The sequence below is a fragment of the Hordeum vulgare genome, chromosome 1H, assembly GCF_904849725.1.
Source record: "Hordeum vulgare subsp. vulgare chromosome 1H, MorexV3_pseudomolecules_assembly, whole genome shotgun sequence".
NCBI lineage: Eukaryota > Viridiplantae > Streptophyta > Magnoliopsida > Poales > Poaceae > Hordeum > Hordeum vulgare.
In genome coordinates this window covers 19,806,887-19,824,448 of record NC_058518.1, presented here as the reverse complement: position 1 = coordinate 19,824,448, position 17,562 = coordinate 19,806,887, and the positions used below count along the sequence as shown (strand labels likewise).

At 47.6% G+C, this 17,562-nt stretch overlaps 1 protein-coding gene across 1 annotated transcript; it reads right to left on the bottom strand.

Moving 5' to 3' along the window:
* Nucleotides 1-50: 50 nt before the first annotated feature.
* On the bottom strand, nt 51-5,613 carry LOC123451934 (probable glutathione S-transferase DHAR1, cytosolic). The gene is made up of 6 exons (XM_045128535.1): nt 5,236-5,613; nt 5,049-5,139; nt 1,718-1,864; nt 923-1,040; nt 508-648; nt 51-422 (listed from the first exon to the last, which is right to left on the bottom strand). The coding sequence occupies exons 1-6, from the start codon at nt 5,576-5,578 to the stop codon at nt 336-338; spliced, it is 927 nt and encodes a 308-aa protein (XP_044984470.1). The 5' UTR covers nt 5,579-5,613; the 3' UTR covers nt 51-335.
* Nucleotides 5,614-17,562: the final 11,949 nt, after the last annotated feature.

Genomic DNA, 17,562 nt, shown 5'->3' with positions numbered 1-17,562 from the left:
CACATGTAACTTCCTCAGATACGCTCATCCACCCTACAGCATAACTACACTTTGACACGGCAAATTCTGAATTTTATTCAGCTCCATTATTTATCCATCCATCATACGATAAAAGGTTCACACCACAACACATGCACCCTTGCTTGCACCAGAACACACACATAACACTAACTCACAGCAAGTGCGCGCTTGCGGCAGGCAGAGCACACAGCAAAGGCTCGCTCGCATTATTCCAAACCCAGATCGACCATGCGCCCAAGCTACAGACGAGGCCTTACTACTGCCATCACTACTGGCACAACGGGTGGTGTTCTCGGAGCGGCGGGCGGGGGAGCTTACGGGTTCACCTTCGGCGCCCACCCGGCGATCAGGTTCTCCTTGGTCGGCTTGGTCTTGACGAACGACTCACGGCTGAAGAGAGCCTGCGCGGGAAAGACATGGTGAACCTCGGTAACTTCATCTATGGGCAAAGATTTGGAAGTGGCAGGAGAAGGTATTGTGTGTTACCTCGGTGTAAGCATGGACGCTGGTCAGTGTTTCAGGGACCTTCCAGCCTTTGAAGTGCTCCAGGGCAACCTGGAGGTGGAAGAGCTTCGGAGCCAAGCTGAGATCCGCGGCGGAGACGTTCGCCCCGTTGATGTAGGGTCCCTGCCAGCACAGTTTTGACCATCATGTTAGCGGAAGTTTCGTTTGATCAAGATCAAGCCAGATGCTCAAGACTGAACAGACAAAGGCCCCACGTCTTGCACGATAAGGCAATGTGGCAAAATGAAATTATTGCAGACAGGATGAGTGCTGAGATAGTGAAGCCAGTGAGTGAAGCATGGATATAATGGAACGGTTGTGGAAGCATGTGTTATGTCTATTCCACTGCAGAAAAGCAACTGCCGTGTCAACTGCGAAAACAGTTCGGCCTACTTACATGGGCCTTTAGGTGCTCTTCCAGTGCCTGCAGCTCGTCAACAAGTGCCTTCTCCGAGCCATCGCTGGCGTCCTTGCTCTTCAAGAAGGTGACAAAGGTGGAGAAGATCTTTGATCCCCTGTTATCACAAGCCACAAGCAAATTGAAAAATCATGCTCAGAACATGATAAAAGAAAAATGGACAACCACCACTAAACTACTTTGTTGCTGAAACAAGATGGCATCAAAACTGAATCTGTAGTTCTTTCTTAAGACAGATAGATCAAGTTACTACAATCATTCCACTAAGCTATCAAAATCAATTACTTGCCAGATGCTATTGTAGCTAACTCTCTACAGATGCATAAATTGTCCATGAAACCAACTCAAGGTTCAAATCCAATGGCCTCTAGAAGTTTTTTCTTTTCTTCTAAAATAGGGAAGATAGTAAATTATTACTAGCACCACTAAGCTGTTAAAATAGAATAATAGACCTTGCAAGAAAAGAGAGATGAACAATTTCTACTGTAACTAACTGCAGAAAAATGTAACTCCTTTATTACGAGATCATCCCCAAAAAATTGTCACAAAACCACTAACAATCTCAATTCTCAATGCCAAAGACCTTAGCAGTATATATATAACCTAGCAAGACCATACCAAATATACAATGTACAAAAGTAACTCTGGAACAAAAGCAATTTTTTTCTTATGAGACCATAAATATAACAAGGATCTCGAAATGCAAGAAATAGCAATGTTTTAAGCTTCAGAGAAGCAAAAGGGGATTTTGGAATGTGACATCGAGAAACTTACACTGATGCATACTCAGGAGGGGTCACAAGTGATGGAGTCGGGTACTTCTCCTCAATGACTTGAGTGATCACATCAGAATCAGCAATCCATTTGCCATCACCACCGTTAAACACAGGCACCTTGCCCTCTGGATTGATCTTCAGGAACCTGAAAGAGTTATTACAGTAGATTAGTTTAAGTTTGCAAACAGGGGTAAGCTCCACAATCCCAACACCATCAGATACCCACAGATTCAGTCTGAAAAATGCAACACTATCATCTTAATCAGATCTTTGCCGAGACTAAAGCTCCAGAATGTCATAAAAATGGTGACCAAGACTAATGATTCCACATGTTAAAGCATGAAACATTTTGTATTTCATTTGCTCACTACATAATTGCTTCTATTTGCCAGTGTCAACATTATGCGCATTTATATGCATGTTCAAGAAGAAGAAAAAGTACTAGTATGGGACTGCACAAGAACCGGCTGAATTTCTATTGAACAATACTACACGTACTACAGTACCTGTACGACTTGTACGATTTACAAGTCAGCAGAGCCAATCATCACGTCTAATGTGTGAATCAGGATATTTGGATCCGTAGTAAAGTACTTTCGATTTCTATTATGTTCGTTTAGACACAGTAGCAGGAACACTTCCACGTTCATATACAGATTGAAAAAAGATTAACAATGTTTACAAGCAAATTCTGAGTCTTAGAGCATCTCTAGTGGATGGTGTAAATTTGAACGTGTATATCTTCATATACACGTCCATATACACGTTGTTAAATTATACACGTCCTAGTTTTTCAGTGGAACGTGTAAATTAGGACGTGTATATTCCCCTCCTTCTTTCCCCCTCTGCAAGATAAGCTTTAGGTGAGATTCAGTAGTGCACAGAGGTTCAGAGAACAAGAAACAGGGGAGCTTCGCCGCATTGCAGCCGTCTCCCTCGTCGCCGGCAGCCTTCCCCGTGGCATCCAAGATGTCCATGGACTCGAGGGTGCCTCCCTCGTTCCATTCCCACCGCTAGGGTGACCGGTGGGCCACCACAGCGACGGCCCCAACCTCGTCTCCGGCGAGTACCCGGAGCCGAAGCCCTGCAGCAGGCCGAGCTCGATCTGGCTCCTCTACGCTCGTCCTCCTCTTCTCGGCGCCCATGTGTAGCATCAGGTGGAGCAGCAGTGATGCAGGGAGCCAGCGGCGATGCAGGGAGCCAACGGCTCGGTCAACGCTGGCGAGCGAGGGGTGGCTCGGACTCGTCGTGCGAGCGCCGGCGATGCGGGCACGGGATCCCCCTCCCTTTCCCGTCGTGCGAGCGCTGGCGATGCGGGCACGGGATCCCCCTCCCTCTCCCGTCGTGCGAGCGCTGGCGATGCAGGGAGCCGGCCCCTCCTCTGCCCAGGCCGCCGGCCCCTCCTCTGCCCAGGCTGCCGGCCCTCCTCTGCCAGGCCGCCGCCCTGCCCCTCCCGTCGCCAGATCTGGAGCGGCGGCCGGAGAAAACGCGACGGCGAGGTAGGGGCCACGGGACGAAGCAGCCGAGCTCACGAGCGTGGCTTCGTCGTGGTTGTTTCCACGCCTCGTACCGTCGTGGCTTCGTCGTGGTTGTTTCCACCCCCGTTTACACGAGCCACTGGGAGTCGCTGGGCAGTAAAAAACTGCCCATATCTTGTATATTTACTATACACGTCCATATAGAGGATCCACTGGAGATGCTCTTAAAGCAACAATGTGACAAAAGAAGTAACAACATTGGTGGATTTGGTCCCTTACCCTGTCAAAAACAGGGTTAGAGGCTGTGAAGGCCATGCTACAAATTGAGAACACCCTTCTGATCATTTCAACTTGTGAGACGCAATATAGGAAATGCATGCATAACAGACCAGGCTCCTCGAAATAGTAAAGGAAAGTAACTCTAAACTACTCTGCAAATCTGACTTGCAACCAATCGAAGCTAAATGCAGCACTATGGCCATATGTTCCATTGGGGATCATATCTAATGGCTTTGAGCTTGCAACCTAGATAAAATAAGGCTCTAATGCTGTCCAGTATCAATTCAAGGGCTTGTTGCATATCAAGCTATCCCAACATGCACATCTGCAAAGATAAGCCCCGGCCCCATATAAGAAATAGCAAAACAGAAGTGGTAGCTTCTCTCAGATTTCTTCAATGCCAATTAGATGCAAAATGTTTTATTTGTTTGACAGGGAAATCCTCTATTTACATGCTAAACTCCAAACAATGTGTCGGGTCGTGGTGCTAACCTATGATGCTGCCCTCATTGTTGCACAGTAATGTCTGTAACGCTTTGATGCCCAAGACATGCAACAGTTGGCAATTCATCTTCACACATTTGCCCCCAAAACAAAAATCAAGTCAAGCAATTTCCAATTCTTCCAAGCTTCTGCCTGGACAGTGCAAGTGCATTGGGTGAATCACCTTCAAGATGTAGTCCCCTAATCATACTCATAATTCATCCTATAAACTATATTCCTCTGAAGTGAGATTGAAATACTGAACCCCTTGTGCAGAAGCAAACAAAATACTATAGTTTTTGTCTAAAATTCTGAACCCCGTGTTCAGCAGTAACAAAATAGCACAAGCAAACAAAATAGTTTTCTCATTCTTGTTTATGAAAATTACCATAGAGATATTTAACTATGTCTCTTGTTTTTATCTGGATATATCTTAGGGTGACTTTCAGTTCTAGCACATTCTGCGTGGCACACCCAACCTAAGTCCAGGGCCACACATTCTGCACTAGATAGACCAAATCTGTCACATCACAGCAGGCATCTAAGGAACGCACAAAGCCTCGCCCACGGCGACCACGATAAAATGCCCAGTCCCGTGCTGTTCTGCTTCACCCAACGCGAACCAACTAGCACCGACTGAAGGCGGCAAATCGCTGTGGAATTGGGTCAAAACAAGTCGAAGAATTTCTACTTCTTTTTTCCATCGCAATGATTTACCCTTGCTGCGGAAGTAAACCAAGAGAGCTTCTGGTCCTTCTGTTTTTATTATCAAAATAATACTGAACCCCTTGCGCAGAAGAAAACCGAGAGAATTTCTAGCTCCTTTTTCACTGAATTTCTAGTCCCAACACAGTATCCGTGTACACCCAATTCGAGGGCCACATACTCTGCACCAGATAGACCAAATCTGTCACGCGTCACAGCAGGCATCTAAGCGACGCATAAGCCTCACCCACGGCGGCCATAGAAGAGGCTCAAAACATCAAGGAAACCAGACCAGTAACCCATCTATATATGAATTTTTTTTCCCGTCTGAGCCTGAAACTGAGATTCTGTTCTAGTGGGGAGGAGGGGGAGGGAGGGACGGACCAGTCGGGCTTGTTGCTGACGTCGATGAGCTTCATCTCGTAGGGCACCTTCTTCTCCTCCAGCGTGAGCAGCACCCTCTGCGAGAAGGGGCCTGCGCCCCCCAAAATCAAAAAAAAAAAAAAATCAGTCAGGGCTCCGCCGGCGAGTCGACCGGGCGACGAAGGTCGGACGGAAGGGGGGGACTCACAGTCGCCGAGCGTGTCGGGGTGGCCGACGGCGGCCTTGACGCAGACCTCGGTCATGTTGGCGTTGGCGGCGGAGGGAAGTCCGGTTAGCGCTACTAGCAGCAGTAGGGAGGCGGAGAGGGCGAGCGCGGTCGATCTGCGGCGAGGTCTGGGCGCGGTATTTATGAAGAGGGAGCGGAAGAAAGAGCTGGGATCGCCGGAGGCAGCGGCGCGCGGGGGGCGTGACCCTGGCGTGCGGGCCCGCGTGTCGGTGGTGGTGGACCGGGGTCTGGATGGTTCGGGAGCCGGGACCGGACCGGAGTACCGGACCGGCCCGGTCGGATTGAAGCACGGAAGGGCGAGCATGAATGAGGGGGGCTCACTGGATTCCCTTTTTTTTTCTGAAGGGGTGTACGTGGTAGATTACGTAAATATTTATTATTATATAGGCCGCGCGTGGACCGCGTGGAGCGCGATTTGGACGGGCCCCGCTGCTTTCGGCCGGTGGTGGTTAAAAAGCGCGGCAGGGGACAGGACCAGCCGGCCCGTTAAGAATGCGCAAGAGAACAAACGAGTGATCTTTACGCCAATTTTCGTGTTTTAACCTAAAGTCAAAAGGAAATACAGGTTTGACCTTCGTTTGAATTTTTTTTGCAAACCTGACCTCTTTACGTGACGCCAACGTCCTTGACGTCTGGTTTGCACTGGAGACATCAGGGACCCTGGCGTCTGGTGATGGCTCGATCGATCTGCCCCCGTTGACCAAATGACGTGGCAAAGGGGCCAGATGTCATTGGCCACGGCGTCTAGCCAGACCTTGCTCGGGTAGGTTAAGTAACTCCCTGGCCCGACCCACCAACCCACCCATCATCTTCCTCCACCCCCAGCCGCCAGAACTCATCTCTCTCTCTCTCTCGCCCCCTCTTCCCCTCACACCCTCCTCCCTTGATCTACTTCCTTCTTCACCAAAATCACTACATTGGATCCCCCAAAGCTTCGTTGAGGTAATCTATCCTAATCCCTTCATTTCTTTTTTGTTTCAACATCTTATTTTGATAGTATTTTTGAATATTATGTTATGTTTGATTAGTTGATTTGTTAGCATTTTTGTTGTATGTGTATTCAGTATCAATGAAACTTTGAAGGGTACTTTTCATTGTTGCAACCTATGCGTATCGTCTGTGTTATTATTTTATAGTTAAGCATTTTCATTCTTTTTCAGAGATAGGTGTTATTTTCTTCCAATTTGCAACGAGAAGCTTGCTTCACCAGCGACGAAAAAGGTTGCCTCACTAACCAATCAATGACCTAGCCATGGTTGTGATAGGACCCACACCAACCGTCCACCATATAGTGAGTGTGGTGGCACACACACCAACAGTCCACCACATAGTTTAGTTGGGTTCAGGACCCAGACGTCAAGGACCCTGGCGTCTGGTCATGTGGCCAAGACCAGACGCCAGGGTCCCTGGCGTCTGGGTGCGCACAACAGAAACCAGTAGGTTTGCACTAAATTTGACATATGAGACGCCAGGCAACGTGGCGTCTGGGTGCGCACAACAGACATCAGTAGGTTTGCACTAAATTTGACATCTGAGACGTCAGGGACCCTGGCGGCTGGCCCCTTCGTCACGTCATCTGGTCAACGGCAGGCTGATCGACTGGGCCTAGCCAGACGCCAGACACCCTGGCGTCTGGGTGCGCACAACAGACACCAGTAGGTTTGCACTAAATTGGACTTATGAGACGCCAGTTCCTGGCGTCTGGCCCCTTCGTCACGTCATCTGATCAACGGCAGGCTGATCGGCTGGGCCTAGCCAGACGCCAGGGTCCCTGACGTCTCCAGTGCAACCCAGACGTCAGGGACGTTGGCGTCACGTAAAGAGGTCAATTTTAAACCTAATTTTAAACTAGGGTCATATGTGCGTTTTCTTTGCACTAAAGGTTAGAAAAAAATCGGCCTGATCTTTATACTCTCTCTCTCTCTCAAAAAAGAGAGAGATCGAGTGCATGCCCTTCATTTTGTTAGGTTCAATAAAAGAAAAAAAAAAGACCGGTGATACTGGGTCCGTCTCTCTAGTCCAGCGCAGGGGGGAAAACATTTGGATTTCGTGTCTGTACAAGGCTTCAAGCACGGGCGGCTGGCATAGCGGCAAGGCCATCTTTCGTATTCGCGTGATGCGGTGTCAGTCATGCATTTAGCTATTTGTAGCCGTACGTACCTCCAGATGGGGTCGACTGCACCGGTGCTGTGCAATGCAATCAGTGTGTGCCGCAGGCTAGGTGGGGCACCGTGGCTCCACCGGCGGTAAGCCCGCCATCACCGTGTGTCGTGCATGTGCTTTTCATGCCCATCACCATCGGGAATGCATATCCGGTGCGTTGCGTCCATAACCATCACCATCACTAGTACATTTCTTTACACCGCATCAATGTTCTGGATAGCCGAACCGGATGCGATCCATTTGGACCGCTACAATGCGACGAGCGTAGATTGTATTTCGCTTATAACGAGTATATAGCGCCTGTCTCGCATGAAGGGTTTCGCGTAATAAGCACCGTAGTACGAGCCAATGGTGCACACTCTCAACAGGTCCAGCATTTATGAAGAAACTCGATCGTGATAATAAGCGAACATCATACGTACAGCCTTGGTTTTTTACATGGAGTTTGTGATGTTAACTTCTTCTTCTTTTATTTTTATGTTTGTTTAATCAAATAAACGGTATAGGAGTTAGATGAGAGTTTGTTAATTCTCATCTAGATGATGATTAGCGAGTTAATCTGTTTCTGTAATCTCCTTCTTACTTACCTACCTGAGGTCATTCTCTTGTCATGGAGTTCCAACCGACACCTGCCTGCTGATGGTCATGGCCATTATCTGGCACCTTGTATATACCTATATACCAATTTGCACATTAATTAGAAAACACAACGAGGTTGACCGTCCCAATGGCGGCGATGAGGAAGTAGAACCAGCCCAGACTCCCCTTGCTTAGGTCCTCGGAGAGCCCCTTTGCTGCGGCGAGCAACATCTGTCGAGACGAGCTGTAGATCGTCGGTTGAGTCGTTCCGAGCGCGAAGTTGGGAAGCAGTTAGCGCGGTTGGGTGCTGTGGAGTCGACGTCCGCTGCAGCTCTGCGGTTGCGTGGCCAGCAGGGATATTAATTTATACAGCTCGCCGTACACGACTGGAGATGCAGTATTGCAGTTGGCCAATTGCACTTGGAGTACATCCACAGTTTTTTTTAACGAAATGCACAGGTTTGTCTTGTACAGTACTCGTAATATACTTCCTGCAAAAAATACAGTAATATACTTCCTCTGTTTAGGCCTCCTTTGATTCACAGGAGTTGCATAGGAATTTTACGGGATTTGCACCCTCTAGATTTTTTCTTCTACATGTTGATTGATTCGCAGGATTGCATTTCTCGGAAACCAATCCTATAGAAACTTCTTAGTTCATTTTCACACCAAAACAAGCATGAGGTTGGACTTCATGAAAAAATTCATTTCTTTTGCTTACCCGACGCAGGATTTTAGTGAGCAGTGCATCCTATTCCTGAATGTTTCCTATTCCTATGCTTCCCCAACCGTGTGAATCAAAGGAGCCCTTAAAATAAAATAAATGTTTTAACTTTGTATTAGTTTTAGTATAAAGTTATATTAAGTTTAAGATATTTATATTTAATTGAAAATAATATTTATTATTAATATACGTGTATGTAATTTCAAAAAAATACAGTTAAATATCATCTTTCTCATTTTTTTGAGTGGATCATCGTTCTCATTTGATGATATAGGAGTGTGCGCGGATAATTAAGAGACCATCACACAACATTAAGCAATGCATTTTTTAAAAAGAGAGTTAGCGAGAAAATTCGTATATATACAAGGCGTGTTTGATCCCCGTATTAGGTCAAACCAAGCCCATACGAAAGGAAAAATAATCTATTTGGTTACCTCGGCTGCATCTACTTAGAGCATCCCCGGGGCAGACCTACGCGTGATACCCGAATCGGCAGTTTATCGCCAGTCAGGCTCGCTGCGGTGGTCACGCTGCCTCATCGTTGCACGCGCCTCAGGGAGCGCGAAAGACCGACATGAAGTCTCGTAAATCCCCTCTCTCGTGTCACCGCCCACTCCTTCATTTACGCCACTCACTCTCACTCCCCTAACCGCCCCTTGCTCTCCTTCAAAGGCTCGCCCGCCGCCACACCGTCCCCTGACCCCCATCAATGTCGACATCAACCGCATCCAAGAGTGGTGGGTGGTCGTCCTCACTAACTCAGGCATTGACATGATGGTGTCCATCCACGCGTCGTCCTTGTTCTGCACCATGTCCACTCGTCCGTCCAATGCAGTGACGGACGCTCCGGCTTCGCCGCCATATCCGGGCATGGTGGTCCTAGGTTCGGTGGCGCCACCGGAGGAGACATCGGTTGTGTCGATGTCCGGAACCCCAATGGATGGAGTTTTTTTTACCACCATTCAAGGGTTTTCTCCTGGCAGCGCCGAAGGGCCACGAACGATGGCACCCTCTTCTTCGAGCTCCTGCGTGACAAGGAGCATCGACGCATCGCCGACGGTCCGTGGCATTCTCAACCCGTCCTCTTCGACCGTCATCTCCTTCGTGCCTGGGTTTTCTCTTCGATCGGCGTATGCTCCAACGACAGCCACGCTGGTAAGTTGTCATTCCCCCTTTCCTCGTAGATGTAGATTTGGGTTTTCTGCATTAGGCATGGCTGGATTCGATTGGATTCAATTTGAATCGAATCGATTCAAATCCAACCGATTCCTTCTTCACTCTTATTGTTTCTTCCTAAAATTCTTAGGGTGTCCATGCAAAGTAGGTGCTCATATGCTTGATGTTCATGGCTAGATTCGTGCTTGCAAGATAGTTAGTGACATTGTAGTTAGCCTTGGGTATGCATGTGCTTGATGTTCATGGTAGATTCGTGCCGGCATATGCTTCATGTTAGTACACGTTGGGTAGCCATATGCTTGATATTCATGGTAATTTGGTGTTGGCATAGGCAGGGCTTGTGCACGATTTCATCATCTGCATGATGAACTTGGTAGGTAGGGTAGGTGTGCATCATACACGTTGTAGGACCAATATTGTTTTGCTCGTTTAGGTACTACTACCAATCTAGCATGCTGCCAAATGTGGAAGTGTGCTATCATTAAATCGACATCACTGATGTTTTGGTAACTACACCGATGAGTGGCAGTTGCACAACAACAAGTGCCACTCATCAGTGACACTTGCTGTGACAGCCCGAGACCGACGTTCCAGAAGATTCCCCTCTCTTTCCGTTTTCGTCATGTCATTTATTTTATTTGTCGCATCATCATCGCATCATGCGCATCATCTGCATTGCATCGGCATCTCCGTTGCCGCCCGTTTTCAAAACTTGCATTCGTTAGGAGTTGCTGGTTCTCGTCGTCGTCCGTTCTGAGTCCGACCGCACACGCACGCGCCCGCGGCACCGTCGAAACCCTGTTTTAAAAGCGCGTTTAAAACTCTCTCTGATCGAGGTGAAACTTGGCACGCGGTCGCAATTAGTTATAGCGAGGCCGCCCGTCGAATTTCGTCGCGATCGGAGACCGTCTGGTACCCGAACGGTCGCCCGTAGCGGCACCGTCTTCGGTTATTCGTCGGACGTCTGTCGGTATTTTTAAAATCGTGCCGCACCGCCCGTTCTCCCTCTCGTCTCCGGATATCTACACAACACGGCCGTGTACCCATACCCGCGTTCGGAATCGTCCGAATCCGACCGCGCGGTTGGATCCGGAACGAAATTCCGGTTAACCGAGCCCCCCATTTGTCTATAAATACCCCCTCCTCCTTAATTTTAAACAGCCTTCCTCAAAATCCTCCTCAATTTCCGCACCCCACCAAACCCTAGCCTCTCTCCTCCCACCTGCCTCCCTCCGCCCGCCGCCGCCCATAGCGCTCCGTGCCGCCCGTGCCCGAGGCAGCAGCTCGAGCCGCCGGAGTCGCCCCTCGCCTCTCCCTCGGCGGATCCCCATAGGCCGGAGCCCCACCGGAGTTTCGCCGCCGGTGCGCCCCCTCGCCGCCGCGGCTCCCGTAGCTGCCAGAGACGAGCAGCGCCGCCCGTGCCAAGCCTCGTGGCGTCGCCCCTCCAGCCGCCGGCCCGATGCCAGATCCCCGCCGGCGACCCTTCCCGCTTCCTGCCGCCGCCTCTCCATCCCCGGATGCGCCTTCCCCGCCGGTCATCCGTCGTGTCCAGCTGCCGGAGTTCGCCGCCCCGATCTGCACGCCGCCCCGATCTGCCCGCTCGCGTTGACCAGCGCGCTCGTGCATGCGTGGGCCACGCCAGCGCCGCCTCGGTCCAGACGGCCGGCTTCCCCAGTGCCTCCCGCGGCCCATCTCCGCCCCGCTGGCCAGGTGCCTCCACCGACCAGGCCGGCCCAAGAGGTTTTTCCTCGGGTGAGATCCGCCCTCGCATGTGCATTTTTCTTTTATATCCCGCCCCATTGAGCCCGCTAGTAGTTAGGAATTTTTGGAATAAATTAAATTCCAGAATATGACCGATTTTATAACGCGTGTAACTTGTAAACCGTTAGTTGGACCGTGTCGAGTCGTATATCGTTTTGGTGTAGAATTTCACGTAGAATATGATTTTGAGACTTGCGCATTTATTTGACGCCGTTTAGAGTGCCTAATGCGTGGATTTACGTGCTGTCTCCATAAATAGGTGCCCGCATTTATTTTCCTCGCGGTTTGTTTTGCTCGTACGTCGTAGATAAAATGTCCATGCTCTAGGGAGCTATTTTCCATGTAGTTTAGAGCGGTCAAGTGTATTTTTGCGTGTAGGGATTGCCCGTTAGATTATTTTTCGTGTCTAGGTTTAATTCTCCCGCATTATTGTGTAGCGTTATTTTGTGCTGCAAACCCCGCATATTATATATGTTTTCGGGGTAGAAAAATCCCAGGGATCTTTCTGTGCAATTAGTTTTAGCTTTTGAGGAAGTTAGTTCGCGAGATATTTTGTTGTGAAGCCCTTTTGTTTAATCCGTAGGTTTTATTCCGGGCCTCGTTTGAATTAGTTGTCAACTGGAGAGTTGATCTTGGGTGTTTTGTTTAGGCCCTGGTATTTTTAGTTGCAATAGAAATGCATGTTTAGGTGTTGTTTGCTTGCTCTCAAGTTGCTTGAATAGTGCTGTTTCAGAGGAGCTGAAATATTTCTAAGTCTGGAATCTGCTATTATTTTGTTGCTGTCTTGCCTGGCTTGCATCTTTAGATCTGTAGCTCTTTTGAGGTTGGTCCAATGGAGTTAGTTGTTCCCCTTATGTTTCTCTAACATGCTGTTAAGTTTCATGCCATTTGGAGTCCTGTAGCTATAGGTTTTGCTGCTGTCAATTTTGCTTCAGGCTGAAAAGTGCACTTTCAGAAGGTGTTATTTTCACTAAGTCTGAAATAGTGCGTGAGATGTCATTTAGTGTCTTCTTTTTCTAGTGATCCGTGCTGCCATGCTAGATGTTGTTAGTTGATTGTAGTTGTGCTTTTTGCCCTCTTCCGTGTCATGCCTTGCTTGAGCTAATCGGAGTTGTGTATCCGTAGTTGTGGGGCGTAGAATATGCTATGTGGCTGTTTTTGGCAGATTGTAGTGTTTTCTCGTTTTGCTCGTAGTTTTCGAACCGTAGCTCCGTTTTGATCGTGTCCTACATGAAACTTGCTTAGAATCTTGTGTAGTTTCATTTTATCTTGCTGTTTGTATGTGTTGAAGTGCTCGTAGCTGCCGTTGCACACATTTGGCATTCATGTCATCATATCTTGCGGTGCTTGTAACTTTTGCTCCGTAGCTCCGTTGGAGATGTTCTTTATGTGTAGATTGCTTGCCATGACGCGTAGAATCACGTGAGCCTATTTGTTTTGCTGTTTAACAACTAATTAAATGCATTAGTTCAAATCTGGACAGAATTATAAATTAACATATGAGGTCGTCTCGGAGATGCTATATGTCATTTCCGACCTCATTTAAAATGCCTAGATAGGTATTTTAATTTCCGCTTCACCTCTTGCATGTTTGACAACCCTAATATTGCCGAGTAGATAACCGGGAGTGAACTAAATAATTAACGTGGAGTTTCGTCAATATGCAACTCGTGCATATTGAACTTCACTTAAGGTGTAGTGTTTGATTGTGTGATTTGTCATGCCGTGAATTGCGTGTATTCAGTAGCTCATGCATCATATGTGTTGTGCATCGTGTGGTGAATATCGTGTGTTGATGCTTGTTTCCGGTTTTCCCGTCTCGATAGAGTTCCGCAAGCGTGTCGGATGTGAGGACCCGTTCGACTAAGTCGGTTCGTCTGCTTCGCGGAGTCATTCTTCTTCCAAGCGGGATCTCAGGCAAGATGATCATTTCCCCAGATACCATTACTATCATTGCCATGCTAGTTTTACCGTTGCTATCGTTTACGTCTCGTTGCCTACCACCTGTTAAATATCAGCCTCTCTACAATGCCATGAAACCATCAACCTGTTCACCCTAGCAAACCACTGATTGGCTATGTTACTGCTTGCTTAACCCTGTTGATAGCGTTGCTAGTTGCAGGTGCAGATGCTTCCATGTGAAAACATGGGTTCCTTGTTATATCACCATATTAAATGCTATTTAATTTAATGCACCTATATACTTGGTAAAAGGTGGAAGGCTCGGCCTTTCTAGCCTGGTGTTTTGTTCCACCTTTGCCCCCTTAGTTTCGGCTACCGGTTCCATAATTGAGCGCTCCTAACACGATCGGGGTTGTTATGGGGACCCCCTTGATAATTCGTTTTAGATTAAGACTGGTCTGGCAAGGCCCAACTTTGGTACTACATTTGCCTAAACACCTAATAAATTGCATAGGGACTTTCCGGACCCCGAGGATAATTTAATCAACCCCCGGGCCAGTGCTCCTCATGAGTGTTGGTCCCACCTGAGCGATGTCCGGCGCCCCTCCGGTCACCCGGAGGTTTAGCGATCCCGACGTCTAGCTCATCCGCCGTGTCCTGAGAACGAGGTACGCGACTCCTATCGGGATCGTCGACACGTCGGGCGGCCTTGCTGGATTAGTTTTACCTTTGACGAGATATCTTGTGCATCGGGATTCCGGTGATGCTTTGGGTAATCTCAGAGTTGAGGTTTTCCACTAGGGAATCCGACGAGATCACGAGCTTCGTGATTGAGGATTTCTATGCGGCTTGTGGTAATTTGTGATGGACTAGTTGGAGCACCCCTGCAGGGTTAAATCTTTCGAAAAGCCGTGCCCGCGGTTATGTGGCAACGTGGAAGCTTTGTTTAACACTGGTTCTAGATAACTTGAAGTTAACTTAATTAAAATTGGCCAACTGTGTGCGTAACCGTGACTGTCTCTTTCGTGAGTTCCTTCTCCGATCGAGGACACGGTGGGGTTATGTCTGACGTAGGTAGGTGTTCAGGATCATTCATTTGATCATCAGTAGTTCACGTCCGCTATGCGTAGATCTTCCCCCCTCTTATTTCCTGTACTCGTAAGTTAGCCACCAAATATGTGCTTAGTCGCTGCTGCAACCTCACCACTTAACCATGCCTCACCTAACAAGCTTTGCTAGTCTTGATACCTTTGGAAATGAGATTGCTGAGTCCCCTGTGGCTCACAAATTACTACAACACCAGTTGCAGGTACAGGTAAAGGTTACTCGACGTGAGCGCGTTGATTGTTCATTTGGAGTTGCTTCTTCATCTTCTTCTTCTTCTTCGATCTAGGACGGGTTCCAGGCCGGCAGCCTGGGATAGCAAGGATGGACGTCGTTCTTCTTTTGTCGTTTGTTTTCGTCCGTAGTCGGACCCTGCTCTTACTCTTGATGTTTTTGTAATGTACTGATGTGACTCTGATGTAGCTTGTGGCGAGTGTAAGCCAACTCTATTTATATATCTCTCCTTTTCAGTACATGTATTTGTAACGATATCCATTCTTGCGACACGACGAGATGCGCTTCTATCCCTGACGAGGCCCTCGTGCCAAATTGAGGATAGGGTCGCATCTTGGGCGTGACACTTGCTCTTGGGCAACTGCCACTGATCAGTGTCAGTTCCCAATGCCTTGTTACTAACACATGTCATCTTACCTAGCAAGAACATGAAGACAAAGTGGGATGTAGCTGGTAGAGGAGCCTAGGTCATGGTTGGCGACAAGGGCGTCGGGGACTTCATCCCCATGAACTGCTGGCTCAAGAGGATGAACCTGCCTGGCAGGGTCGCCTTCATGAGCCTGCCATGTTCAAGGAAACGATCTCCAAGGACCGGCCATGAAGAGGGGTCCTGAGAGTCGATGCGCTTCTACGTGCAGATCAACGACATGTAGGATCTAGCCATGCTCGTCATCCCTCCCGAGTTCGTGGTGGTGATGAGGGAGTGGCTGGTGGTCAAGCTCCCGAGCGTCGTTAGGCTGTCGGCAAACAAGTGGTGTAAGTTTTGGTTTCATGTCCAAAACTTCGAGGGACATAAGGTAAATTATGTATGTACATCGCACACATCTTGTTATACTGAATCAACAATCTGATTACTCACTTGTTTGTTCTATATCGCACACATCTTGTTATACCGAATTATTTGTGTTCTGTTGTATCATCGCACACAGTTTATGGTAGTGAATTATGTGTTCCCCATCCCACACATCTGGCTCTATGTAATCGTTTGTGTTATTTTAGTTAATTGCAAATTGTTCGTATGAAAGAATTGTATGGCACAAATCGCACCTGTAAGTCTTTTTGAATCATATTTTATGAGTACGCCATCGCACACAGTTTATGTTATTGACGACGGAGCTTGAACTATATCATTTGCGATTCATGCATCACATACAGTTTCGTCGAAGGGTTTCTGTTTGATGTGTCGTCTTTAGACCATTCTGCAGTAGTGTAATATGATGATAAATCCATCACATTTAAATGGAATGGGCAGAACACAAACATGCACGAGTAGCCAAACAACTATAGTTTGCATCTGATCACAAGTATGCAACGCACACACTATGGGAGATGACAACTCGCTAGGTATCGAGCACAAACTTCTACACTGCTCCCCCAAGCAAAAAAAAAAAGAAAACCCAGTAAGATGGGCCTGCTAGGTTACAGAAGGCAAGGAATCTACCTGCACATGTGACCATCATTCATAAATGAGCTTGTTCATAACCTTAAACCTTACGAGTCATGGGTTCTCATCTCAATAAAATGTCGTCTTCTTGCCTTGCAGCATCTGGATCGACGTGAAAAATGCCCACATAAAACACGGTCACAAGAGGAGTATGGAAATGCTACACAAAACTAGAAAGTCCCCGGCGGCTAAATTCAAAGAAAATGTTTCTTTTTCATAAGATTCTAAAAAAAATGTGGCAAATTTAAACAAATGTTTTAAGGACATGCACTTTTATTTTGAAATAAAATTTGTGTAAGTCGCAGCAGAAAAACAAAAAACAAAATCAGCACTCTATTTTTCTTATAGGAAAAAATGAGCAAACAAAATAATCAAAAACTATCTAAAGCAAAGAAAAAATATAATAAAAAACTTGGCCGAGAAACATAAAATCCCGTACATTAGGGCCTCCTTGGTTTACATAAATTTTGTAGTAATTGAAAGGATCGATATGGTTGACTAGACGGGGGGGGGGGGGGTGAGGGGGGGGTTGAATTGGCAACGACCACTTTTTAATTAATCTTAACAAGTTAGGGTAAGCAACATATGGGTTCGCTAAAATAGCAACAACGAGGTGAATCTATATGATGCTAACAACAAGAACAACTAAGACAAGTAAAAGATAGACAACAACATAAGCATACACGAAGTAAAGGTTAGAGATAACCACAAGTGGAACCAATGAAGACGAGAATGTGTTACCGAAGTTCCTTCCCTTTAACAGGAAGTACGTCTCCGTTGGAGCGGTGTGGAGGCACAATGCTCCCCAATAAGTCACTAGGTGCCCTTGAAGGCGGCGACCGGACCTTTACAAACATGGTTGGGGCAAACTCCACACAAAGCTTGGAGGCTCCCAGCAAGACCACGAAGCTTCACCACAATGGAATGTGGCTCCGAGGTGACCTCAACCGTCTAGGGTGCTCAAACACCCAAGAGTAACAAGATCCGCAAGGGATTGGTGGGGGAATCAACTTTTCTCTTGGTGGAAGTGTCGATCTAGGCCTTCTCAACCAATCCCTAAAGAATCAACAAGTTTGATTGGCTAGGGAGAGAGATCGGGCACTTTTGAGCTTAGGGAGCAACAATGGAGCTTGGGAGGGACAAAGGTAGGGTTCTACAGCAAGAAGAACCCCTTATATAGTGGGGGGGGGGGAATCCAACC

Coding starts and splice junctions, on each gene's coding strand:
- LOC123451934 (XM_045128535.1), bottom strand. CDS start 5,578: ATGCTCGCCCTTCCGTGCTTCAATCCGACCGGGCCGGTCCGGTACTCC. Junction 649..922: donor AAGAGCACCTAAAGGCCCAT/GTAAGTAGGCCG, acceptor CTGTGCTGGCAG/GGACCCTACATCAACGGGGC. Junction 423..507: donor GCGTCCATGCTTACACCGAG/GTAACACACAAT, acceptor TTTCCCGCGCAG/GCTCTCTTCAGCCGTGAGTC.